General features: G+C 42.0%; 2 protein-coding genes across 3 annotated transcripts in view; one reads left to right on the top strand and one right to left on the bottom strand.

Annotated features, from left to right (window-relative positions):
• Clhc1 (clathrin heavy chain linker domain containing 1) overlaps positions 1-22,971 on the bottom strand; it is a 36,730-nt gene extending 13,759 nt beyond the window's left edge. The window contains exons 1-10 of one of the 2 annotated variants that reach the window (XM_038316293.1): positions 22,935-22,971; positions 18,163-18,423; positions 14,554-14,741; positions 13,247-13,380; positions 10,741-10,942; positions 10,542-10,654; positions 9,919-10,003; positions 6,578-6,684; positions 2,396-2,570; positions 229-431 (exon numbers count right to left, since the gene is read on the bottom strand). In XM_038316293.1, coding sequence (XP_038172221.1) covers positions 229-431; positions 2,396-2,570; positions 6,578-6,684; positions 9,919-10,003; positions 10,542-10,654; positions 10,741-10,942; positions 13,247-13,380; positions 14,554-14,741; positions 18,163-18,339 — 1,384 coding nt within the window. In that variant the 5' untranslated portion in view covers positions 18,340-18,423; positions 22,935-22,971. Of the gene's footprint in view, positions 1-228; positions 432-2,395; positions 2,571-6,577; positions 6,685-9,918; positions 10,004-10,541; positions 10,655-10,740; positions 10,943-13,246; positions 13,381-14,553; positions 14,742-18,162; positions 18,424-22,635; positions 22,911-22,934 lie in introns of those variants that run through there. The other variant, XM_038316284.1, reaches the window with a different exon arrangement.
• A 358-nt stretch (positions 22,972-23,329) lies between these two features.
• Positions 23,330-25,323, top strand: Rps27a (ribosomal protein S27a). Its single transcript, XM_038341543.1, has 6 exons — positions 23,330-23,357; positions 23,453-23,517; positions 23,865-23,919; positions 24,237-24,322; positions 24,617-24,748; positions 25,137-25,323. Exons 2-6 carry the CDS (start codon positions 23,470-23,472, stop codon positions 25,284-25,286), a joined length of 471 nt encoding a protein of 156 aa, XP_038197471.1. The 5' UTR covers positions 23,330-23,357; positions 23,453-23,469; the 3' UTR covers positions 25,287-25,323.
• Positions 25,324-25,569: the final 246 nt, after the last annotated feature.

Here is a 25,569-nt window from a genome sequence, read left to right as displayed (position 1 = left end):
AACATTACATATTTCTAGTAATAGCCACATATTAAATGTTTCCTTTGAGAAAATGCAGAATGCATATCATAAAATTCAATTACACTATCTTAGGTTCATGTAAACTTACAAAAGAAATCTCCTATCAGTGTGTATAAAATCCTTTGTAAGCTTAGTTTCAAACACAGCCAGCTGTTAGGAAAGACATCAGAGTTAAGCCGTATGGAAGTAAGCAGGCGTTTTACTCACCAAAGGTGAAGTCCTTTAACTGTTGTATCTGTTCCACAGCCTCGTGAATCTGACCCTGTTTACACAGGCAAAGAAGAGCTTTCTTGTGTAAAGCACATTCGTTGTAGATAATCTGAGCTAAAGCCAAGCAGTTAGGCTTGTGGTATGTGTTCTGCTCCCCATAAGCAAAAACAATATCCCCAGCCTTCTCAGAAAATGTCAGCCTGAAGCAAGCAGATCATCAAGGCACATGTCAGGGAATTCTTGATGCATGGCTGGGACTGAAATATCTGAATATTCACGACTCTAAGAATGGATTATAAATAACCTATAAGCAATTGATGATGAGGTAGAAATTAAACACATTTGAGATGGCAAAACCAAAAGAAATCAGCACTTACTTTTTGGAAAGGTATTTTGGTAAAATTGAGATCAAATTTGTTAAGGTCTATAAGCAAGACTTAAACTCTCCTGCAAAGACTAACAGAATTAAAATTGGCAGGTAAAGGCCAGGCAGTGGTGGCACACGCCTTTAATCCCAGCACTCAGGAAGCAGAGGCAGGTGGATCTCTACGAGTTCAAGGCCAGCCTGGTCTACTTGGTCTACAGAGTGAGTTCCAGGACAAGCTCCAAAGTTACAGAGAAACCCTGTCTTGAAAAACAAAAATAAATAACTAAAATAATAAACGAATAAGTGATTGCCAGGTATGCAAAGTCTTCACGCACCTTGGGGGGAGGTCTCGGTGCTTTCATAAGTTACCCAGAGTCTGCCTAGATTCTGCAGAGTATACTATAACTTTTATAATACGTTAGCTAGTAGGGAAATTTTTTGGCTCATAATTAGAGTTGCAAGTATTTGTACTAAAAGGAAAACTCCATTTCACACATATCCTGTTTCCCTGAAGTTCTCATGTCCTCCGCCTCTAAAGTATGTCAGCACCGTTAGCTTTCGTGTTCTAGACAATGAGAAGGAAGGTGTGGGGAGCGGTGCGCTATCCACTAGGAGAAACTGAGGAAGCAGTTCTTTTCCAGCAGCTCTACTGCACCACGTCATTGGCTACCATGTTTTAAAGTGAACCAGCCATCTGTGCTATCACAGCAATGCTATCTGGAACTCTCAGCGTCAGCCAGAACATCTGGGCACGACCAGAAAAGTCACTTCTAAATAGTGCTTACAAGGGATTGTGCTATAGTCATATATTTTAACTAATGGCTACAAAACAGCAGGGCTCACATAATGCTGGTAGTGTCTGTATACTTCTAACAACATGCCCGTAACATTAAAATGAAATCCTGATACCTCTACAAAATGTCTTGTGATTTAATATGCTAAAAAAAAAAAAAAAAAAAAAAAGGACTCTGTATTTATTTGGGTACAGAGTGGAGGGTAGTTCAAGAATCAGAAAACTCACTTTTTCTTTAAAAACCAGCCGAGTTGATAGATAAGAAAGGCTGGGCCAATCCCTCAAGGTGGAACAGCTTCAAGCATGCTTTGTCTGTGGAGTGCAGCTAAGGCTTTGCTATCTCCTTCTCTGGCTATACTCAGCTTTACTAGGAAGCCCAGAGTCTCCTTCCCACCCACCCCATCTCAGGTTCTGGTTCTAGAGAGGCAAGCCTACAGACACTAGCACAAATCTGCCAGTCTGTAGGAGACCTGACTTCAAGAGGCTGCCACCTGCTGGCTTAAGTGTTCTTCAGAACTTCTCATGGTAACCATGGCCAATGTTCTTCCTCAACATATATTGTCTCCTGTGTTATTCTACATGGGTCTACAGCCTGTGTAGAATCAGGTTCCTTGTCTTTTCCTTCCCAAGAAGTGTGCTACTGACCAACCCTTCTGTGTCCATGACACTCAACTTCCACCTGCTATTAAGTTCCATGCTTTATCTGTGAGCTTCACTGAAGTGACTGTTAGTCTGGGCCTTCATAGACACTTTCTAACTAATTTCAACAGGGAACTGAACCAAATTCTAAAACACAGCATTTATATCAAAGCATTAGCTGGACGTAGTGTGACAAGCCTATAATCCCAGCAGGTAGGAGACTGCGGCAGAGGGATTAGACCTGGAGGCCAGTCTAGGCTACACTGGGAAACTCTAGCCCACAAACAACAAACTATTCTAAGTCAGAGAAAAACAACCATATTAATCATATGTCAAAATTAATTTAGCAGCTTAAAATTGCTTACTTTTCCTGGGTGATCCAATGGGTAACTAAATCAAGCCGTTTTTCAGATAGTCCACATTTGATTCCCTCCACGGTTAGGTCAGCATTAATAGGGCGTTTGAAGGCCTGACTGGTGCTAAATATAGCCTCAAAAAACAAGAGTAATGGGAGAGGTTTTCCTCTAATTTTTCCAGCAGCTACAAAAAGAAAAAAAAAGAAGCTTGAGTCAAATACATTCAAAATTAGTTTGCCTTTTCTTATTTTATATTACTACTTTAATTTCTTTACATTTTCTAACCCTTTAACAAAGGATACAGAATACATGTTACATTTTATAACAGTATCATTATATATTGCTATGTATCGCTATGTATCACTATGAACCACCATGTACCACTTTGTTCCACTATATATTACTATGTATCATCACTATGTAGGCCACATGAGGATGGAGGTGGAGACTGTAGTGATTTATCTGCAAGTCAAAGGATGCCAAAGTTGCTGAAAGCTATAAACAGCTTAGATACTTCCCCATTCATAGAAGGCAGTGCATGCCTGTAATCTAGACAACTATCTGTGGCTGGAGAGGTCACGGACCTTAGAGGAGAACCTCCTATAGCTATTTTCATAAGCCAATAGAATTTCTCACTGTATTCTAAGTACTTATCTATACAGGTAAGTGTAGCTCTCACCCCTCATCAAAGAAGCTTCATTTTGCAGCAAATGGAGATTACTACAGAAATCTACAACTGGTGAAAATGCAGAGAAAAAGAGACTGAGGTGCCTGACTCCAAATGATACATCTACAGTGTAACCCTAAAGGCTCAGGAAAATCACAGGAGAGGGTACAGAAAGATCGTAAGAACCAGAGGCCCTGGCATAAGAACAGACAGGAGAACCAGTGGAACTGAATAGAAGACCTGGATATCAACCCACACATCTTCGAACACCTGATCTTTGATAAAGAAGCAAAAAAAAAAAAAATCAAATGGAAAAAAGAAAGCATATTAACAAGTGGTGCTGGCATAATTGGATATCAATATGTAGAAAAATGAAAATAGACCAATATCTATCACCATGCACAAAACTCAAGTCCAATTGGATTAAAGACCTCAACATAAAGCTAGCCACACTGAACCTTATAGAAGAGAAAGTGGGAAGTACACAGGAAACCACTTCCTAAATATAACCCCAGCAGCACAGACACTGAAAGAAACAATTAATAAATGGGACTCCCTGAAACTGAAAAGCTTCTGTAAAGCAAAGGACATGGTCAATAAGACAAAATGACAGCCTACAGAATGAAAAAGAATCTTCACTAACCCCACATCAGAGGTCTGATCTCCAAAATGTACAAAGAACTCAAGAAATTGGACACCAAAAGATCACATAATCCAATAAAATAGAGTACAGACCTAAACAGAGAACTCTCAACAGAGGAATCTAAAATGACTGAAAGACACTTAAGGAAATGTTCAACATCCTTAGTCATCAGAGAAATGCAAATCAAAGCAACTCTGAGATTCCATCTTACACCTGTAAGAATGGCCAAGATCAAAACCACTGATGACAATTTATGCTGGTGGGAATGCAAGCTGGTACAGCCCCTTTGGATGTCAATGTGGCGATTTCTCAGAAAATTAAGAAACAACCTTCTCCAGGAATACCACTTTTGGGATGCTCAATTGTGCCACAAGGACATGTACTCAACTATGTTCATAGCCGCTTTGTTTGTCATAGCCAGAACCTGGAAACAACCTAATGCCCCTCAACCGAAGAATGGATAAGGAAAATGTGGTACATTACACAATAGAGTACTACACAACAGAAAAAAAATGACATCTTGAATTTTGCAGGAAAATTGATGGAGCTAGAAAACATCATTTTGAGTGAGGTAACCCAGTCATAGAAAAACAATTATCACTTGTACTCACTCATAGGTGGTTTTTAAACATAAAGCAAAGAAAGTCAGCCTACAAACCACAATCCCAGAGAACTTAGACAACAATGCAGACACTAAGAGAGACTTATATAGATCTAATCTACATGGGAAGTAGAAAGTAGAAAAAGACAAGATCTCCTGAGTAAATTGGGAGCATGGGGACCTTGGGGGAGGGCTGAAGTGGAGAGGGGAGAGGCAAGAAGGGGAGCAGAGAAAAATGTAGAGCTCAAGAAATATCAATTTAAAAAAAGGGAAAAAAAGAATAAAGAAATAAACTCAAGTCCTCAGACTGGGGGCAAAGCGCCAAGTTTTTCAAGGGGTTTTGCAGTATTAGGAACTGGACCTGTGCCTCCCATGTGCTAAGTAAGCACTCTACCGCAGAGTTACACCTCCAGCCTTTTAAGTTTGGAGACAAGAGTCATACAAGTTGCTGAGGCGGGCCTGGGACCAGTGATTCTCTTGCCTGATTCACAGCCAGCACTTATCTGTTTTTATTCTAGTAGGATACTGTTTATTACTGTAGCTGCATAATTTTAAATTAAGATGCGTTAATATCTCCAACTCTCTCTTCTCTCAGTATTGATGTGGGTACTTGAGGCTTTATGCTTCTGTACAAATTTTAGAATTCTTTTTAAATTCTTGAAACAGTATTGGATTATAGATATCTATTGAATCGCTATATTGATTTTATTCTTGGTGTTTCAACAATATCTAATCTTTCAGTCCACAAGCAGAAGGTATCTTTCCATTTATTTGTATTTTCCTCAATTATTTAGAATTCAAATTTGGGGTTTAGAAACCAAAATTCCACCAAGGGTGCCAGCTTTTAAGGGTTTTTGGTGGCCTGGGATGAATTCTCTCCCTCATTTTAAGTTGGTCAGCATAGATAAATAAGAGTGGGCTGACTGGCATGCAGCCCATGTCCAGGGCCTGCCTGGGACATGACCTGGAGGTAGGTCAGATGGAGGGGGCCAGGGTGGGTGGTGGTGGTGGTTACTTTTGGAGATATTCTACTTGTTTATTTATGGCCTCCTTCCCCAGATGTCTGCTCATCACGGTGTTATTAGAGTTTCATATTCCCTGACAGTGAGACCCTGTACCCCAAATAATAATAATAATGATAATAATATAATGTCTACTGCAAGTTCTATTTATAGAAAAAAAAACCTAGCTATGGCTACTGAAAGCAAATTAGTGGTTTCGTGGAGTCTGGGACTGTGGACAGTAGTTGGTGTGAGGAATGGGAAGACGAAGACTGTCAATGGGCATGAGCGGGCTCTGTGGTGATGATGTCATGGGTATGTCCATATGACAATGCCATGGGCAAGTACATAAGTCAATCTTAGCAATTATGAACTCTCTATATAGAATGTGGGCTACAGGATATCTCAGTGGGAGAGTGCTTGCCTCACATGTATGAAGCCTTGTGCTTCACACTTAGTATCACAACCCCACAATGTACGATTTATTTTATGCATGTCAATTTACCACACACACATACAAAAAAAAAGCTTTTTTAAAAAAATATGGAGTTGGCTGGGCCCTTAATCCCAGCACTTGGGAAGCAGAGGAAGGCAGATCTTTGAGTTCCAGGCCAGCCTGGTCTACAGAGTGAGTTCCAGAACATCCAGGACTGTTACATAGAGAAACCCTGTCTCAAAAAAAAAAAAAAAAAAAAAAAAAAAAAAAAAAAGAGCCAGGCAGTGGTGGCACACACCTTTAATCCCAGCATTCGGGAGGCAGAGGCAGCGGATCTCTGTGAGTTCGAGGTCAGCCTGATCTACAAGAGCTAGTTCCAGGACAGGCTTCAAAGCTACAGAGAAACAAAAAAAAAAAATAAAATAAACTTGACAAAAATATATATTATAAAATCTTTTTTTTGGGTGGGGGTGGTGAGACAGGGTTTCTCTGTGTAACAGGCCTGACTGTCCTGGAACCAGCTCCTGTAGACCAGGCTGGCCTCGAACTCACAGAGATCCACCTGTCTCTGCCTCCCCAGTGCTGGGATTAAAGGTGTGCACCACCACTGCCCAGCAATAATATAACATCTTGATGGTGAATATATTAATATTCATAATTTTATGTATATGAAATATTTAATAATTTAATTTAGAAAATTGAATTAAACTCCAATTACAGCTAAGGAAGCAGTAAATAATAAAGGGAGGTAATGAAGGACTAGCCCCTCATTAATATTATTTTCACTGTATTAAGAAAAAGTAAAGTATAATTTACATATGTATTTCAGAAAGATTTGCTTACCCTTAAATTTATTCATTGTACCAATATTTTGAAGAATTCTTCTTGGACTGCTTGCTGCAAAATAAGCTGCCTTCTCATATTCGCCAAGGGAGATTAATTCATTGAACCTACAGCCATTGCATTTCAAAACACGTTACAATGATACACAAAAACCAAATATCAGAAACTAAGTACAGTGGTATAGTGAAAACAAAGTAGAGCAATAAGTTATAACTAGACTTATCCACGTAGTAGGATGTTCAGTTCTTCTCTGAGTTCTAGAGTTCGACTGTTTGTCTCAGGGTTAAATTCTCACCTTCTCAGTAACTTTGTACCGCACCCTGCACCTTGTCCCCACAGGCCTCACGTAGAAAACAGGAAGGAAGAACACAAGAGCTATCTGCTTAGAAGCTCAGCCTGGGAAACAACAGAACACAGATGCAGCCCAGCGGGAGTACCAGGAGGAGTTCAGAAGCCAGTCCTGCTGTCAATCTCAGTCTCCCTGTGACCACAGAGATAATAGCTCAGGAAGCCTTTACTCTTCCTCCTCCACACAGCAAAGGTCCCAAACTAGCCGTCAGGAAAAGAGAAGTCATACGGAGTTGCAAAGGAAAGTTGAACAAAGTGGAAAGACACCAAAGGAACATGCAAATGCATAATAAGACTTGGAATCTTGGGGACATTGTGGTCACGCAGAAGCAGGTAGATCTCTGTGAGCTCGAGGTCAGCCTGGTGTACAGGGTGAGTTCTAGGTCCACCAGGGCTATATGGAGAAACCCTGTCTCAAAAAAACCAAAAACCACAAGGTCCTGATGAGGAGCAAAAGGAGGGAGATCATGAGCAAGGAAGTCAGGACCGTGAGGGGTGAGTTCACCCATTGAGACGGTGGGACAGAACTAACGGGAGACCACCAAGTCCAGTTGGAATGGGACTGATGGAACAGGCGACCAAACCAGACTCTCTGAATGTGGCTGACGGTGGAGGAAGACTGAGAAACCAAGGACAACGGCGATGAGCATGAACTCTACAGCATGGACGGGCTCACTGTGAGCCTTGTCAGTTTGGTTGCTCACCTTCCTGGACTTAGGGGGAGTTGGGAGGACCTTGGACTTAACATAGTGAAGGGAACCCTGATGGCTCTTTGGCCTGGAGAGGGAGAGAGTGGGGGTATGGGTGGAAGGGAGGGGAGGGAAAGGGGAGGAGGAGGGGAGGAGATGGAAATCTTTAATAAAAACAAAAAAAAGAAAAAAAGAAAAAAAAAAAAAAAAAAAAAAAAAAAAAAAAAAAAAAAAAAAAGAAAAAAAAGAAAAAAAACAAAACAAAAAAAAAAACCCAAAACCAAAACCAAACCAATCAAGACTCAGAATTTCAACAATAGTGTTCCTGGCATCTGAAAACCTGAGAGTACTGCGAACACGCCATGGTAGCTGGGGGTCAGCTGGGAAAAGGGCGTGGTCCGTGAAGTGTTTGCCTCAGCACCCCCAACACACCGGCACAGCAGGGTGCTTCTCATCCCCTTGCTGACAAGGCAGAGGATCCCCCAGTGCTTAGTGAAGCTTGGTGACCTGAGCTGACCTTAGGGACCCACGCAAAGGTGGATGGAAAAACCTGACTCCACAAAGCTGTCCTGGGACTCTCACATGAGTGCAGTGGTATGTGCATGTGTACACCTACAGTAATAATAATAAGTAAGTAAATAAATAAGATGGAGAAGCAATTAAAGAATGACACTTAATACTGACTTCTGGCCTCTGTACTCATGTGCACTCAGTCACCCGTGCATGTACATACAAACAAAATTCACAAAATTTAAAAATTATATTAATTTTTTGAGAGATGGCTCAGTGGTTAAAAACACATACTGTTCTTGCAGAGAGAAGACCTGTTTGATCCCAGCATCTACACTGGGTGACTCATAAGCACCTGTAACTCCAGACCTAGGGGATCTGACTCCTCTGGCATCTGTGGGCACTGAAATTCACGAGCACAAACTCATGTATGTACACATACTTAAAAACAACAAATATTTGAAAAATGATATTAAATTTTAAAAATCCTGGTAGACTCAGGAAAATCTATAGTTAAAAAAATAACAGAGTCGTTGATGCTCCAACCTTTGAATCATCTTTACCCACTCTTTCTACCACAACAATAAACAAACCAACAAGTGGAAACTGCTTATCATTTATCATTATGGATATTAAACATTACCCTGACAGCTTGTAAATTAACCTTAGAATAGTTTACAGCTATCTCAGACAACACATAGAACAGGCATTAGTTCCTTGTCCCTGTCTTGGCTGCGGCTACACCACTCCAGCCGCTTCAGGTCCCTAACCCCTTGACCTCGCTACAGTGATGGTCTGCAACCTGGAATTATGCAAGACATTTCTAAATCTCCCACTAGTGCATGAGTCAGACTGGCTCAGCAAGTTAAGGTGCTCTGCAGTATGCCTGACAACCTGAGTTCCATTCCCAGGACCCACGTGGTAGAAAGACCAAACTCTCCTACCCGCTGTCCTCTGACTGCTAGGGCCCCCTACCTACCCCGACAAAATAAATAAATAAGGTGTAATTAAAAATAAAAATAAGCCAGGTGGTGGTGGCACACACCTTTAATCCCAGCACTCAAGAGGCAGAGGCAGGCAGATCTCTGTGAGTTCAAGGCCAGACTTGTCTACTAGAGCTAGTTCCAGGACAGCCAGAACTGTTTCAGAGAAACCCTGTCTCAGAAAACAAAAACAAAAATTATTATTAAAAAATATTATATTATAGTAATAAGTAACCTAATATATCATAGAATAAAAATAATTACAAAAAGAGATTACAGTAGCTATGATAATCTAAAATCTGATAAATTCATAGATTTTCATAAAAATCTATGAAAAAAAGAAAATTCTAACTTTTTTCTAATTCGTCAAATGCAACAGAAATCCCCTCCCCCACGGTTTGCCCTCCCTCCACCCACCTCCTGTCTACTCCTCCCCCTTCACTCCTCCTCCAGGAACAGAATTTTTAAATTACTAAAGACAAACCTAAAAGCCACAGGTCAGGAGGTGGGCAGGAGGATCAGTAGTTTAAGGTCATCCTACACTGTGCGCTGAGGTTTGGGGTTGTTAGATGGTATCTCAAAACAAACAGGCCCAACTCAGAAGGCAGAGGCAGAACTCTGTGAGTTCAAGGTCAGCCTGGTCTACAGAGTGAGTACCAGGACAGGCTCCAAAACTACTCAGAGAAACCCTGTCTTGAAAAACCAAGAAACAAAACAAGACAAAAAACAAACAAACAAACATAAATAAATAAACAAATGCAACAACAAAAACCCACCCCAAACAAACAAACCCAAAAATACAAATATTTGCCTTTCGATGTAGTAAAGAATAATTATAGCTTCTTTCGTTTTGCTTGGGTCATCTTCAAACAGCTCACCAACAATGCTTTCATCACCTAAATAGTGAAAGGACAATCTGTAATGTTGAGCTAGGCTATTTTTCTCCTTTGGTTTCAAACAATACCAACCCTTTTCTAAAGGGGGTCGCTTCTCTCCCTGGCCTCATTCTCAGGAATACTCTCAGTTCTCGTTCTCTCTCTCTCTCTCTCTCTCTCTCTCTCTCTCTCTCTCTCTCTCTCTCTCTCTCTCTCTCTCTCTCTCTCTCTCTCTCTCTCTCTCTCTCTCCCTTTCCTGCATGAGAGTGTCAGATCCCTGGAACTGGAGTAAACTGTTTGCGGCATTGTGGGTGCTGGGAACTGAACCCTGGTCCTGTGGGAAAGCAGTCAGCGTTCTTCCCCACTGAGCTATCCCCAGCCCCAGGTCTCTCTCTGCCTTACTAGGTCTACTCTTTCATCAATCATCTGTCAGGCGCTGAAGGAAGAAACCCACAGGGTAAGAGAGGAGGTAGTGTATTTTAAAACTCAGCCTAGAAACCCTTTAATGCTGGGGGAGTGCCTTCTACTGCTTATGCTGATTGAGGAGACAGATAATTACCAAAGACTGCTTTGGTTTTCTGAATTTTCTCCAAGACTTCTTCAAATGGGAATCTCATGTTTTGCTTCAGCCATGAAGTAAGTGTGTGTGAAATAACCTGCAGTCTTTGATGGCTGTAAAAGAAGAGCATCAACAACACCCTGAGCTAGGACCACACAGCAAAAGGTGAGAGGAAACCTAAGCTAACTCATGTTCATACCGAAACTGCAGGTCTTTGTTCAGACTTTCGGCTACATCTCGGCGTTTCAGTAACACAATCATTTCCTCATCCAGGTCAGCCTTCTTTTGGGCTGGTACATACTCTGTTGACATATCTTGCTTACACTTTATATATTTATCTTCAAGATGCTGCTTATATTTATTGAGAGCATCCAGATTGACAGAATCTTGAAGAGTCATCCCTATAGAAAAACAAACAGGAGTGAGTCTCATGGAGGATGGCTTACTGCATGATAAAATTCAGAAATGGTAACAGGAACTTATAGCTTCCTGAACATAAATACAATTATCACAATATTTTAATGCTAATAGTTTGTTTTTATATCTCCTTGTTTATTGTGGTGCTGAGAACTCTAGCTTTATGCAAATTAGGCAAATTCTCAAAGCTCAGCTGAGTTTTATAAATTCAATGAAAATTGACTGTTCCTAGAACATACAAACCAAACATCTAATGATCGAGCTAAGATTAGGCCAATGAATTTCTCTCAAACCACATCTTCTACTACTCTCTAAGAACTAACATGGGACAATGGTTTCTTTTTTTTCCAACACAAACTGATGCAAACCAAATTTTGGGATGTTTCTTATTCTTAAAATGTCCCTTCTGTTCATTACAGCTCTCTCTCTTTACACGCATACACACACTTCAAATGCCTTCCTTTCTCATCTGGCCAATTACTGACATTAGGACCCACATCCAGAGCCAGGTGTAGTGGTACACTGGGGACGGGGGGTGGGGGGGGGAGGCAGAGACAGGTGGATCTCTGTGAGCTCAAGGTCATCCTGATCTACAAAGTAAGTTACAGGACAGCCAGGCTACATAGAGAGAACCCATCTTTAAACTAACCGTACCCAGGGCTGGAGAAATGGTTCACTGGTTAAGAGTGCTGGTTCTTTTACTAGAAGACTGGTCAATTTCCAGCACCAACAGGGTAGCTCACAACCTCCTGTAACTTCAGTTCTAGGGGCTCTGATGCCTCTCCTGACTTCCACAGACACCAGGTGTGCATGTGGTGCACAGATATACATGTAAACAAAATGCCCATACATATAAAATAAAAAACAATAAAAACTGGGGCTAGAAGGAAGGCTCAATGGTTAAGAACACTGGCTGCTGTTATATAGGACCCAGGTTCAATTCCCAGCACCTACATAGTAGCTCACAAGCATCTATATATAGTATGCAATTCTAGTTTCAGGAGATCCAATGCCCTCTTCTGACCTCCAGGCACCAGGCATTGTACATGGTGCACAAACACATATGTTTTTAAACCCATAAAATAAAAATTTAAAAAATAATAATAAAAACTAAAACAGAAAAAAAAAGGACACACCAGAATTTCTCCGCCCTCAGGATTAATCCTTTTGGATTTTAAGCATTCCTCCGCCCCCAATCTTCTTTGAAGTTAGCCAACGTGCTGTGTATTCTATGTTTATTTACATTTATTACTTGGAGTTTGCTAGTCACAGTTTCACATTTGAAAGTAAATCTAATCCCTACTATTACCAAATGCAAGAGGATTTGACAACTGGAGTCAAAATTTTGTCGTATAGAATAGTTCATTACCACAAAACACAGCTTCTTCAATTTAGGTGAAATCTGTCTTCCTGAAGTTTCCACCTTCTGGTTCTGCCTCTGGATAAACACTAAGCAAAAACCCTTTAAGTTCTGAAGTTACTGACCTCAGATTACTTTCCTGTCTTGTGAGTCAGTCTGTTCATCATACTAATCTCTCTGAGTCCTGGGTGAAGCCAAGAGATACTCCATTTATTAAAGTCATGAAGACATGAAACCCGTGAATGTGGACATCACCATGAATAACATCCAGGAAACTTAATACACTATAGTTTTTAATAGACCACTGGCTCTCAAATTTTAGAGTGTATCAGAATAATCAGAATTTGAGACAATAGCACCCAATAGACTCTTTCATCAAGTTTTTGACATAGTAAGTCTGAGATGAGATGTAAAGGTGTGTGTGTGTGTATGTATGCAGCAGGTGTACATACACGTGTGTAAGTACATGGTTTATATCAGGTGTCTTCCTCCAGCCGAGCAGCTCCAAGGACCCACTTGTTTCTGCCAGTCTGTCCACCCCAGCACTGGTTTAGAGTGGACACCAGCTCTCACTAGGGAGAGGGCTCTGAATGGTGAGTGCACAGCAGCAAACACCTGACTAGTCCACCAACCACAAGGATTTCTATTTTTGATCATTCTCGAGGGTTGCAACATCAACGTGAGAGCATCATGTGAGCTGGCCAGACTGCAGTCTGGACATCTTTCAGAGTTGCTTCAAGTTTGCTCTTTCCTGAATATCTACTAGGACCCTGTCTAAAGTTGCTTGCACAACACATATATTAGCAGATTATACTATTTTTTGTAAAAAAAAAAAAAAAAGTTTGCTGTTTGTGTAAGAGACAGCCAGCTGGACACACTGGGCATTTCCCGGAAACGGGACTGAGAAGGAGACGCGGAGATGCTGCACCTGGGATGGGTCTCCAGAGCTGCCTGGTAGAAGCACAGAGCTTCACTTCTTTCTTGTCATACTCTGCCCTCAGCTGTCTCATCTCGTCTATTTGCGACTGAATCACTTTGGAATTATTTTCAATAATCCTCACTCTGAAAAGAAAAAACAGAAATGCTTTTGCATACTTGTCGCAACCAATTTAATTCTTGAATCACAATATTTAAAGTAAAACAGGCTAGATGTTTGCTTTATTTGGCTAATTGCAGTTTGAACCATTATGAACTAGATGTTTAGAAAAGAATGCCTGGAGAAAGCTGACACACAAATAGGGAACAAATTCCGCTCAGAATGCCAATGAAAGCAAGTACTATTATTGCTAACCCATTGCAAATCAACAAACATTAGCTATAATCTGTTCACAAACACCATCTATTCCGTTTAGTAAAAACAACTGCTACAACTAAAAAAGTATTTTTAATTTTCTTTTTTTTTCTTTTGAAAGGATCTTATTATGTTGCTAAATTTGGCCTTGAATTTGTGAGCCTGCACCTTCAGTGCTGGATTACAGGCGTGAACCACTTCACTAGGCTTAAAGAAAAGCTTTAAACCATCAAAACAAAAAAAAGAAAGAAAAAGAGAACTGTTACTTTGCTGGGGGCTATTGCAACAATAATTACAAATTTTGAGACTTATCAACACTATCTTCTCATCATTCTGGAGGCCAGAAGTCCAAAAGTAGTATGACATCTAGTACACCCCACTAAAGTGTGAGAAACTAGTGTTTGCGAAGTTGAGACAGGGGGACTGCTGTAAGTTTGAGTTCAACCAGAGCTACAGAGTGAAACCTTATCTCAAAAACATTGTTTTTCAAAGGGCATTTTATTATTTGGTGGGTCACTTATTGTTGGGGAATCACCGGACAGAGCGCTATAATTTTGGTGGGAATCATGAACTTGTACTGTCAAATCGCCCATGCATGAAATGACCTCCCACTTTCATGATACCACAATGTACCTCCACTATACTAAGAGGGATCATAAAATCCTCAAGCATAAATATTAACAGTTTTACTCAAAATACAAATAATACAGTTGGTAGAAGAGAATGTAAAACTACAGCTTTAACATCAAATGTAATTAAATGTAGGCACGGTATAATTCTATCACTGTAGCACTTGAAGGCTGAAGGTCTTGAGCAAGACCAGCATGGTGAATACACAGTTAGCTTAGGCTGTGACACCTGTCTCAAAATAATAAACCAAACAGTACGACTAAAGACCAACAATTATTACCATCGAGAGCATGACACGTTCCTGACATACTCACTTTGCTTCAAGTTGGATGGCTCTTCTCTGGTGATACACCAGTGCTGTGGGCTCTGCTGCCAAAACTTTAAGTTTCCCATGAAGATAAAAAGCAGTTCTTCGGCCTTTCTTTATTGTCTCAATAAAGGCATCGTATTCTTTTTTGATTGAAGTAAGAATGGACTTGTATGAATTGACATAGTCTATTACCTGAAATAAGATTTCTCTGTCTGTGGTACTGAATTTTTTTAATAGAAGATACTGTAATCAAAAGCCTTTTAAGCAGATTATTTTTAGGTGAGTAAAGACTACTAATTAGAAATATAAACATCAGTCGGGTGGTGGTGGCACACGCCTTTAATCCCAGCACTCGGGAGGCAGAGGCAGACGGATCTCTGTGAGTTCGAGGACATCCTGGTCTACAAGAGCTAGTTCCAGGACAGGCTCCAAAGCCACAGAGAAACTCTGTCTCGAAAAAAAAAACCAAAAAAAAAAAAAAAAGAAAAAAAAAGAAATATAAACATCTTACAGCAAACTCAACATGACTATGCACTAAATACAATAACCACCAAATACATGCTGTGAGTCACTGAACTCAATGGAATCCACCTGCCTCTGCCTCCTGAGTGCTGCGATTAAAGGCACACACCTCCACCGCACAGCTGCAGGGTGCGTGCCTAAACACTGAGCGATCTCTCTAGCCCCATTGAGAAACTGCAATCTGAACTCATTCACTTCCACTAGGAAAATCAGAGTTCCTGTGTTCCTAATTGCATCTCTAACCTCAACCTGTCAAAAACAACTGTGAAAACCCTTATCACTACATACTCATGGTTTCCAATAATATTTAAGCAAAACATCTATCAGGAAGGATAACAGAGGAAAAGAACAACAGTAAGTTAACAAAGAAACTAAGTGCCTGTAGAAAAGACAGGTCTCGATGCAAGGGGCTGAATCCATGGCGCACACTGCTTTGTTAGGGCTTTCTTTCCTTAATCTTGTATATGTACCACTCATACAAAAATAATCAAAATTTTAAAAAAGGTTAAGAAATAAACAGAAAAATTTACGTTTTTCACACACTGATGATATATAGAGAATAAAGGTAATCAATCCAAAACTTTCTCTGAAATCTGAAATTATGTTTGTTCATCTCTGCGACATTTCTTGGGTATGTTACCCTCTTTGAGTTTTCTTTAGCTAAATAGCGTCTTAACAAAGATATTCAGGAAGATGCCCATTTTACCACATGTGGTCTAGAGAGGTTGTTACTCTGGAGATGCAGCTTTCCCCATACGCACACCACCTGTGCCCCAACCAGGACCTTTCCTGAGGAAAGGCTTCCCACATTGGGTCTCCTGCTCCCTGCTCCTGCTCATCTTGTCTCGCATGCTCCTGTAAGGCTCTGAGAATCCAGCTCAGACACTCTAGTGGGTGTTAAAACACCTGCAGTGTCAGTGGGCCAGAAGAAACTGGTGGCAGTAGAGCACACATGGATACCTTTCTGGACACACAGAAAAGCGCTAAAGTGGAGGAGGCAAACTGGCATACCACGCGTAGATAGAGCTGGCAATTTCACCTTACACACAGAACATTAAAAGTTTGGGACTTTTTTTTTTTTTTTAACCACCAATCTACTGATAGCTCCTTGAATATTCTGTGAGACCAAGACTGCAGAAGCCCCATCCATGCCTTAACCGCAGGTTCACTGGGTTGGTTCTTCATTCTCCCACAGCCTCCACCATTCCTTATCTGCTCACCTAGCCTATGTGATTCTTTTAAAGTATTTTTCCGACCTCTACTTTTCTTCATTCCTTTGGTGGGTATATTGCTACTTTCTACTTTCTCGTTTCCCCTTTCTTTTCTTTTCCTTTGGTTTCATATGTCCCAAGATGGCCTTCAACTCACTATGTAGCTAAGGATGACATTAAACTTTTGATATTCTTGCCTCCACCTTCCAAGTGTTGGGATTACAGGTGTGCACCACCATTAAACCTTGCAGTAATGAGGATGGAACCTAGAGCCTTGTGCCTGCTGTCCAAGCTACATTCCCTGTCTCTGTACTTACTTCTCCTTAGAGTAAGGAATTCGGCTTTTAAAACACTCTTCTTTGGGCTGGAGAGATAGATGGCTTGGCGGTTAAGAGCACTGGTTGCTCTTCCAGAGGACACGGATTCACTTCCCAGCACCCACAAGGCAGCTCACAACTGTCTATAACAACAGTTAAGCTGATCTAACTCCCTCACACAGATATTAATGCAGACAAAACACCAATGCACATAAAGTAAAAATTAAATTAAAAAACTGTTTTTAGCATATATTCATCATAGATAATAAGTTTCATAATGACCTTTCCATATATGTGTTTTAATTTTAACCCTTTTCCTTTTCCCAAATACTTGCTACTTCTACCTTATATTTATTTATTTTTGGAGGATCCAATAAGCTTAATTGGGATCGCTTATATGAGCGTAAGTGAGAGATTATTCATAAGAGCATAAAGCAATTGTCCAGTAACTACAACACTGAAGAAAATGTCTTTTTCCCTAGCCCCCAGCAACCACTGATGGCCTAAAGATCCTCAGAAGGAACTAGGCTTTTATTCATATAAGAAACAAAACTCAATGGAATGTTTAAAAATCAACCAAAACACTGAGTTCCCCAGGGAGACACAGGCAGGCCATTTCTGTGAGGTTGAGGCTAGCCTAGTCTATGTAGTGAGTTCCAGGCCACCTAGGGCTACATAGTGAGCTTCAGAAAGGCTGAGTTCTGATTCTGCCATGTGTGTTTCACTCTGGGACAAAAGTCTAAGGTGCGTTCTTCCTCCAAGAAGCAGGAAAGGATGGTGGTTCACTTTTGTTGTCAGGGCATCTTCCCAAACAGGAAATGCTAGGCAAACAATTTAGAATCAATGAACAAACTGCAGTTGTTCAAGAAGAGACAGTTATTTCTAAAATTGCAATGAACAAAATCACACATGCTATATTAAAACTATGACATTTTCTTGAGTCCCATTATTTCCAGGGCTAAAATCAGCCAAAGCCTTTATGCACCAGATCTAGACCTCTATCAGGGCTCACATGGCTTAGATGAAACTTCCAGTTGATTTATTCATGGATTTTGAGATGAATCATGTCATTATCTTGCTGGTGGCCTCCAACTCCTGGCTGCAAGGGATCTCCCAGCCTCCCTACCAGCTAGGATTACTGGCATGTGCAACAGCACCTGACTCAAGAGGTTTCATTTAGCATGTCATATCATATCTAGCCCAAGATTTTAGTGATATCAGGAGTAAACCTAGAACATAAACTACTAGCTCTTGTTCACAAGGCAAATTCCAGCAAATTAGATGGCACCTTAACAGGAAAGGGTAAAAATGATTACCAGAGGGCACAGCCAAGTTGTTGACTAAAAGTATCTTGCTAAACTAAAATGATTGACTCTAAGTAGCAGTCAGGAAATGTAAATACAGCACTGAGCTTTCCCCATTCATCCTTGTTTAACAAACTCTGGATTCTCCAAAGAGTATACAGAATGTGGCTGACAAGGCAGTAGTATTTCTGAGGCAGTAGTTAAACTAGGTAACATATAGTCTCCTGGAAATGTCCCGTCTTAAAGAGCATCATGGTACCTTGTCGAAAACATTTCGGTATATGGTGTAATACTCGTCAGCAGGTCCTTCCTCGTTGCAGCCCACTCTCTTGGTTTCTGTAATTATGTATCTTTGTATGCTTTCCAAAAACTCCTTGTCACTTCTACTAATGATGGGAGGAAGAACTGCATGTTTGTTTACTTCTTGGAGTGACATAAATCTTAATCTGTAAGCTTGTTCACTGGAGAAAAATTAAACTTTGACTTTCTTTTGCAACAAAGCCAAAAAACTTTAGTGAGCCTGAAATAAAACATGACCATCAGTTAATCCATAAGCCTACAAATGTTACATCAAAAGTCAATTTAAAAATATGTATTTTTCAGAAAAAAATTCTTAGGGATCTGTCGCTGAGATAAATATTTCAGTCAAAGAATTAAAATGCCCATGCTATTCTACAGACATTTGCTATATTCCCAAATATGTCAGACAATTAGGAACTCTCCCCTTAGGGTCAATGAGAAGGTTTATCAAGCAGAGGTACTGGCCAGAGAACCCGAAGACCTGAGTTGATACCCAGAATCCAGCTCAAGGTGGGAGGAGAGAGCCAACCCCACTAAGCTGTCCTCCGACTGCCACACAAGCCCCCTGCCCAGTTATGCATACAAATGATGACCAAATAGAGAAAACAACCCTTCCCTTAGAAACCAAGCAGATTCCTCTGATGGTATCATCTAAATGATAGCTTTATAGGTTTCAACACTTTGAAAACTTTGTATTTTGCAATGCCGGGGAACTAAGTCAGGGTCATGAACATGTTAAGTAATTGGTCTACTAATGAGGGATACCCCAGTCCCTCTTTTTAAAATTTTTGTATTACATTTTAATAATTGTAAGGGTACATGAAATAGTAAGTAGCTGTAGCTCCACTCTTCCAATGGGAGGTTTATTTCTTTCACATGGGAACTACTGTGTGTGCTTCTTGCTGATACAAACAATACTTCTCTACCTCAGTGTCTGCCTAGCCCTGTAACACCTCTTCCTCACACAATGGTCACAAATAATTATTAGGTGAGTGAGTTTTGTTTTGTTTTAAATTGTTATTTTAGAGACAGGGTTTCTTGCAAACCTGGCAGGTCTTAAACTCCCTATGTAGCTGAGAATGGTGTTGAAGACCTTCCGGCTCTCACTTCTCAGATGCCAGGATTATAGGCATGCACTACAAGATTTAATAAATAAATGAAACCCCAACAACAACAAAGCATGAGTTCTGGGGCTGGAGGGCGGGCTGCCCAGCTAGGAGCACTGGGTACTGATTCCCAGCACCCACATGGTGACTCCCAAAGCACACATGCCTTCTCCCCAAACACTCAGGCAGACCTCTTTAAACTCCACACACAGGACAGCAGAAAAGGCCTTGTTGGGAAAGTTTTCAGCAAAACTTTCAGGGGAAAGTGTACGGATGAGGCAGGGTGATGGAGAAAAGAATAAAAATTCATGAAATAGATGAAACTATCCATGAATAAAAACTGAAAAATTTAAAATTCCCTCTTGGCTATGGTAGACTGAACATACCTTTAATCCTAGCATTTGGGAGCAGTAATAGTTGGATCTCTGTGAGTTCAAGACCAACTTGGTCTACACAGTGAAATTCAGACCAGTTAGGGTTACAAAGTGAGACTCTGTCTCAAAAACAATAAAATGTTTAATTTTTTTTCTAAAGAGCTCTAAAGATAGCATTTATTGCATAGTATGAGATTCCATTAATTACTTAGCCATCCCCATTAAACAGTTACTATAAATAATGCTGCTTTGAATATTTAAACTAACTTTATGATGTCTGGCAATATAATTAATAACCAGTTATCTGAAATAACATATCAAACTTTAAATATCACATACGTGAGAACCAGGACAGCAGTCTGAATGGTGGTACATGCCTTTAATCCCAGCACTTGGGAGGCAGAGGGCTAAGTTGGTTGACATAGTGAGATCCAGGCCAGCCAGGACTCCATAGTGAGACCTTGTCTCAAATAAACAAATAATAAAATAAAAAAATAAAGGAGACATCACAATAATTTTAAATTACAAAAGACTAAATTTATCTTTACACTGATGAGTTGGATAACAAAAAGTCAATTTACAAGAGGACATAAAGTAGTCCCACCACAGACACAAACAATGTATGGTTAAAATCTTCTTTAATTTAAAAAAGTTATTTAGAGCCTGGCAAGGTGGCACATGCCTTTCATCCCAGCATTTGGGAGGCAGAGTCTGGTGAATCTTTGTGAATTTGAGGTCATCCTGCTCTACAAAAGCAAGTTCCAGGACAGCTAGGGTTGTTAACACAGAGAAAACCCTGTCTGGAAAAACAAAAAGTTACTTGGTGTCTGTGTATATGTGGGTGGGTGCATGCTTGTCATGGTACACACAGAGGTCAGAGGACAATTTATGGGGGTTGGTTCCACTCTGTCCCTGTGGAGGAACTGAACTCAGCTCATCAGGCTGGTCAGAAAGCATCGGCTCACTGAGCCACGTCACTAGTCTAAAGTTTCCTCAAATAGAAAATCAACTCTTTACTCATGAGTTTAACCACGAGTTTTTGCAAGGTCTATTTTGTATTTGATGGCTAGGGATTCAGCAGTAAGATAAGGTTCTGGCTCCTTGGAGCTTACAGTCTAATAAGCCAGTCAGAGTACAGGTAACCTAACTGCAAACAGCAGTTAGGGAAGTCAGAGAAGGGAAGGGCCCAACTGCTGGGCGTGTGTGGTCACATCTTCAAGCTCTGGTGGTCTATCAATGCCCTTTAAGGGGTCAACAGCTTTTTTCCCTCTGACAAAACTATCTTCTTATGTCTTCGTCCCTCATGATTGAAGGTAAAGCATTTTATTCTTTGTAGTGCTGGATATCAATTCTAGGGCCCACACATGCTAAGTCAGTACCCTACAACTCAGATAACCTTTAATCCCAAGGATTTGACTAATGTAGATGACACCATCACATTTTACTTTTCTCTACGTTCACATTCCTGTGGGTGCCTGCAGACGTGGAGCCAGGAGGATCACGTGTGTGGGGTGTCCTTGGATCATTCTACGCCTTATTTTAAGTGTTCTAACATTTAGTTGGTTTAGGGGTGGGAAATACTGTGAAAGGCTGAGGGCAACTTGCTGCAGTCGGTTCTCTCCACAGGACCCAGCCCTGACAAGCTCAACAGAGGTCAGACTCAGTAGTTTACCCTGAGGTAATACTTGGTTTCGATAAAGACCACAAACTGAGACCACCCAGGCAATTCCTACAGTTCTAACCAACCGTTGTAGATAGGACCACATGCCAGCACACACCCATAGCTTTTCACCAGGACACTCCTAGACAAATGTCAGCCCATCAGGGGTCCTGAATCTTAGAAATCCTTCACCCCCACCTTTGCTACTACAAAAACCCAACTCTAACTGAGCTCAGGGCTTTCCTATCACTCTAATACGTTGAGCACACGGAGAGACTGAGTTTGCAAACTTGTGTAAGAATAAATGATTTTTTGCTTTTGCCTAGGGGACTTGGTTGGTTTGGTCGGGCGGGAGTGGGGAGGGGCGGAGAGACAACGACGACACTCCGTGACCTGCGCATAACACTCTCCACCTTTTGGATCCCTAGCACAGAACTCCAGAAGTCAACTCTCTGACTGAAGGCACAACCTTATTTTAAAAGACATTTGTCACGTGGCTGTACTGTTGGTCCTCCCAACCCCCAACCTCTCACTGAACCTGGAGCCAAGGATTTAGCTACTTTGGCTGTCCAATGAGCTCTAGGAAGTTTCCCATCAGGCTCAGCACCTTTTTTTTTTTTTCCCCAGCGGGTTTTGGGGTTACAATATAGACTTTTGCATATCAAGCATTTTATCTACTGAGCCATTTCCCAGCCCATTTCTACTTTTCAAAATGTGTCTTTTGGAGGTAGCAGCGCTAGTAGATTATTAAAAAGAGGAAAGAGAGGCCAGGCCGGGCGGTGGTGGCGCACGCCTTTAATCCCAGCACTCGGGAGGAAAAGGCAGGCGGATCTCTGAGTTCGAGGCCAGCCTGGTCTACAAGAGCTAGTTCCAGGACAGGCTCTAGAAACTACAGGGAAACCCTGTCTCGAAAAACCAAAAAAAAAAAAAAGAAAAAAAAAAAAAAAAAAAAAAAGAGGAAAGAGCCAACACAGTGTTAGGAGGACAGGGATAAAAAAAAAAAAAAAAAGCAAAGCAAAACAAACAAAAAAACCACCACCACAACAACAGCAAAAAACCCGGGGAACGCCTACGTTTAGGAAGAAATGACATTAAGGGTCTGCATTAGAAAGGGCACTGGGTTTGTGAGGTGCAGAAGGGACTGGGCGAGGGCACGGCCTGTGCTCCTAACTGGTTTGTTCTGCCCATTTTTCCGGGACAGTACATGCTCCTGAGATTTTTCCCAGGATGGACAACCTCCACGTCCGAGCTTGCAGTCGAGGCCTAAACAATCATTCTGCAGGTTTCCTTACTGTACGGCTTTAAAAAGGTGCAGAGATGAAAATTCCGGTACATCTAGCCGTTTCACACTAGGATGGCGCGAGCGGCTCAGAAGCTTCCTCAGACTGGAGAAAAGGTAGCTGAGGGCCAGGAAGGGAGGTGCAAGGAAGCGACCGCACCCGCACTCTGGAAGACTCGGTGTGCGCGCCACTGTCCTGGGGTCGGCTGAGGATGCCCTTCTCTGGGGGGCCAGCACAGCGGAACCCCGCGGCTCCTCATTAACCCTGCCTTTCTAAGCATTTCCGGCGCGGCCCCATCCCCAGGTCCTCACCTGCGTCCCCAACCCTGCTTAGAGACTGTAACCAGACAGCCCGCCCGGAAGTGTGGAACTGCATCTTGGGACAAGTAGTTTTAACAAGAAGAAAGCAGCGAAAAACTACAATTCCCGGCTAGACTTGTGTTACCTCTCTTTTCTCGTGCTAACAAGCCCCCTGTAAAGGAAAGCCCCTCTTGGTCGCATCGACTGTATAAGAGCGCCTTTTGAAACATTTTTTAAGGGGAGCGCACCGTTTCGAAGACCCAAATGGGAGAAAGAGCGTAGGGAGATGGAGCGCCCGCTAGTCCGGCACTGCGTTAGACAGCTGCGGTTTGGTGGCAGCGCGCAGGCACCGGCGTGGACGCCTAAGGGGCGGGCCCTTCGACCGGGAAACCCCGTTGGCCCGCGAGGCTCTTCCTTTCCGATCCGCCATCTGTGGTGAGTGTGTGCTCCGTGGTCCGGCTCCGGCCGGTGGCCTTAGGCGTCCGCTCTCACCGGGGTCGTGGGTTTAATCCGTCTCTTTTCGAATGCAGGTGGCAGCGCCGCCAGGATGCAGATTTTCGTGAAGACCCTTACGGGGAAAACCATCACGCTCGAGGTACGGGCCAGGCGGCGTGAGAGCCGCGGCCTGGCGGAGACCTCAGTGCCGCCCGAAGCTTGAGCGCGCTTCTGAGTTCTGAAGCTTGGCCGTGAGCCGAGGATGGGTTGCTTACAGGCGCCGGAGTTGGGTTCTCGGTGCCGAAAGTTGGCGGCGCCTGCCCAGTTCCGAGTTGCAGCGCAGGCTGGAGCGCGTGGCCGGCCTGGGAACGGAGTTGGTTTGTAGCACTCCCGGGAGACTGCACTGCGTCGCCCGCCTTGAATAGGTGCAGGCTTTGTGTAACGTGGGCATTCGCTGAGATCGATGTCCTAGTTTCTTAGCGTTTAACTGTGTTTTAAAACTTGTAGGTTGAACCCTCGGACACTATAGAAAATGTCAAGGCCAAGATCCAGGATAAGGAAGGCAAGTGATGTTTTGTCGCTAGAGAAATCCCTGGTTGTATGACCTAGGCATATTTGCTCTTAGGGTAGAAGACAGATTAACTTTGAAAACTCTGCATGATAATTTTGTTTCTACGTGTGAATTTTAACAATCGTTTCCCCAGTTTAGTGTCTCATGGAGGCTATTAACGTGCATTAAATGTTAAAGCACGTTCAAACATGGAAAGTGTTGAGTGGTAGTAAGTCAGTGGCCACTGTTAGCAGGTGTTTGATAGAGGGTTATCTGTAGCTTGGTATGCACCTAGTTCGGTTAAGCCCAGTATTTATTCTTGCAATTAGGAATTCCTCCTGATCAGCAGAGGCTGATCTTCGCTGGCAAGCAGTTGGAAGATGGCCGTACTTTGTCTGACTACAACATCCAAAAGGTTTGTTTGGGGGAAAACTTGGAGAAATAGGGAAGATGGGATTAGACTCCTTTCAAATCCACTAACATTGAAAAGCACTGCAGCTGTTTTCTGTTAAAATGTGAGGATGGTTGATCTTTTTGATTTGTGGGGAGAGGAGGGTCATAATGCATTCCTGAGATGCTCCCACCACCAAGTGCAGTGTGGGTGGGGTGGTGGCTGCTGGCTGGCACAGTCAACACCTAGCAATTGACAGACTGGAGTCAGAATTGTTGATGCTCCAGGGCTTGATGCCTCCTTGATCCTTCATAACAGGAGTCCACCCTTCATCTGGTGTTGAGACTTCGTGGTGGTGCTAAGAAAAGGAAGAAGAAGTCTTACACCACTCCCAAGAAGAATAAGCACAAGAGAAAGAAGGTGAAGCTGGCTGTACTCAAGTACTATAAGGTAAGTTGCTGAAGTGGGGTCAGCAAAACCTCTGGTCGATTTGGAACAAGTTCAGAGCAGTTAACTTGCAGAAGTGCTGACTTAAACTAGAATTTCTTAAAATATTTTTACTTGTGAATATGTTTGCATGTGAGTGAAGAAGGCAGGGATGTCCGATCCCCTAGAGCTGGGGTTATAGGCGTGAACTGTCAGATGTGGGTGCTGGGAACTGAATGCAGGTTCTCAGGACAGTTTATGCCCTCAACCACTAAACCATCACTCCAACACCTAAAAGGCACTAGAAATTACTGGTGTTGTGAGGTCCAGCGGTTAATAACTTGAGTCACTTAAATCAGACTTCAGGATGTGTTTCGTGGAATTGTCTTAGAGTAAGATTTTGTTTTTTCAGGTGGATGAAAATGGCAAAATTAGTCGTCTTCGTCGAGAGTGTCCTTCTGATGAATGTGGTGCTGGAGTTTTCATGGCTAGCCACTTTGACAGACATTACTGTGGCAAGTGCTGTCTGACTTACTGCTTCAACAAGCCAGAAGACAAGTAATTATGTATGAATAAATAAAAACAGGAATTGATGTTTAGTGTTGAGTTTTGTTGTATGTTTAAAGACTTTCTTGGGCTATGTAACTAGTCCTTTTGGTTCCTGTCTTAGGTGCCAGCTGCCTGGCTTGCATTGACTTGAGCCAGAACTTAAGGGATTGGGGGATGTACGGTGTCTTAGAGAATGATTGGTCTCTGTTCATGGAACTAGAGAGGCCACCTCCCTATCCCTTTGACCTTGCTTTAAGACGTGACAGTACGTCTCACCCGAAAGATGGATTGATTAC

Source organism: Arvicola amphibius, chromosome 1 (assembly GCF_903992535.2).
Source record: "Arvicola amphibius chromosome 1, mArvAmp1.2, whole genome shotgun sequence".
NCBI lineage: Eukaryota > Metazoa > Chordata > Mammalia > Rodentia > Cricetidae > Arvicola > Arvicola amphibius.
Note: the sequence above shows the minus strand (reverse complement) of the source record. Positions and strands in the feature narration are given on the sequence as shown.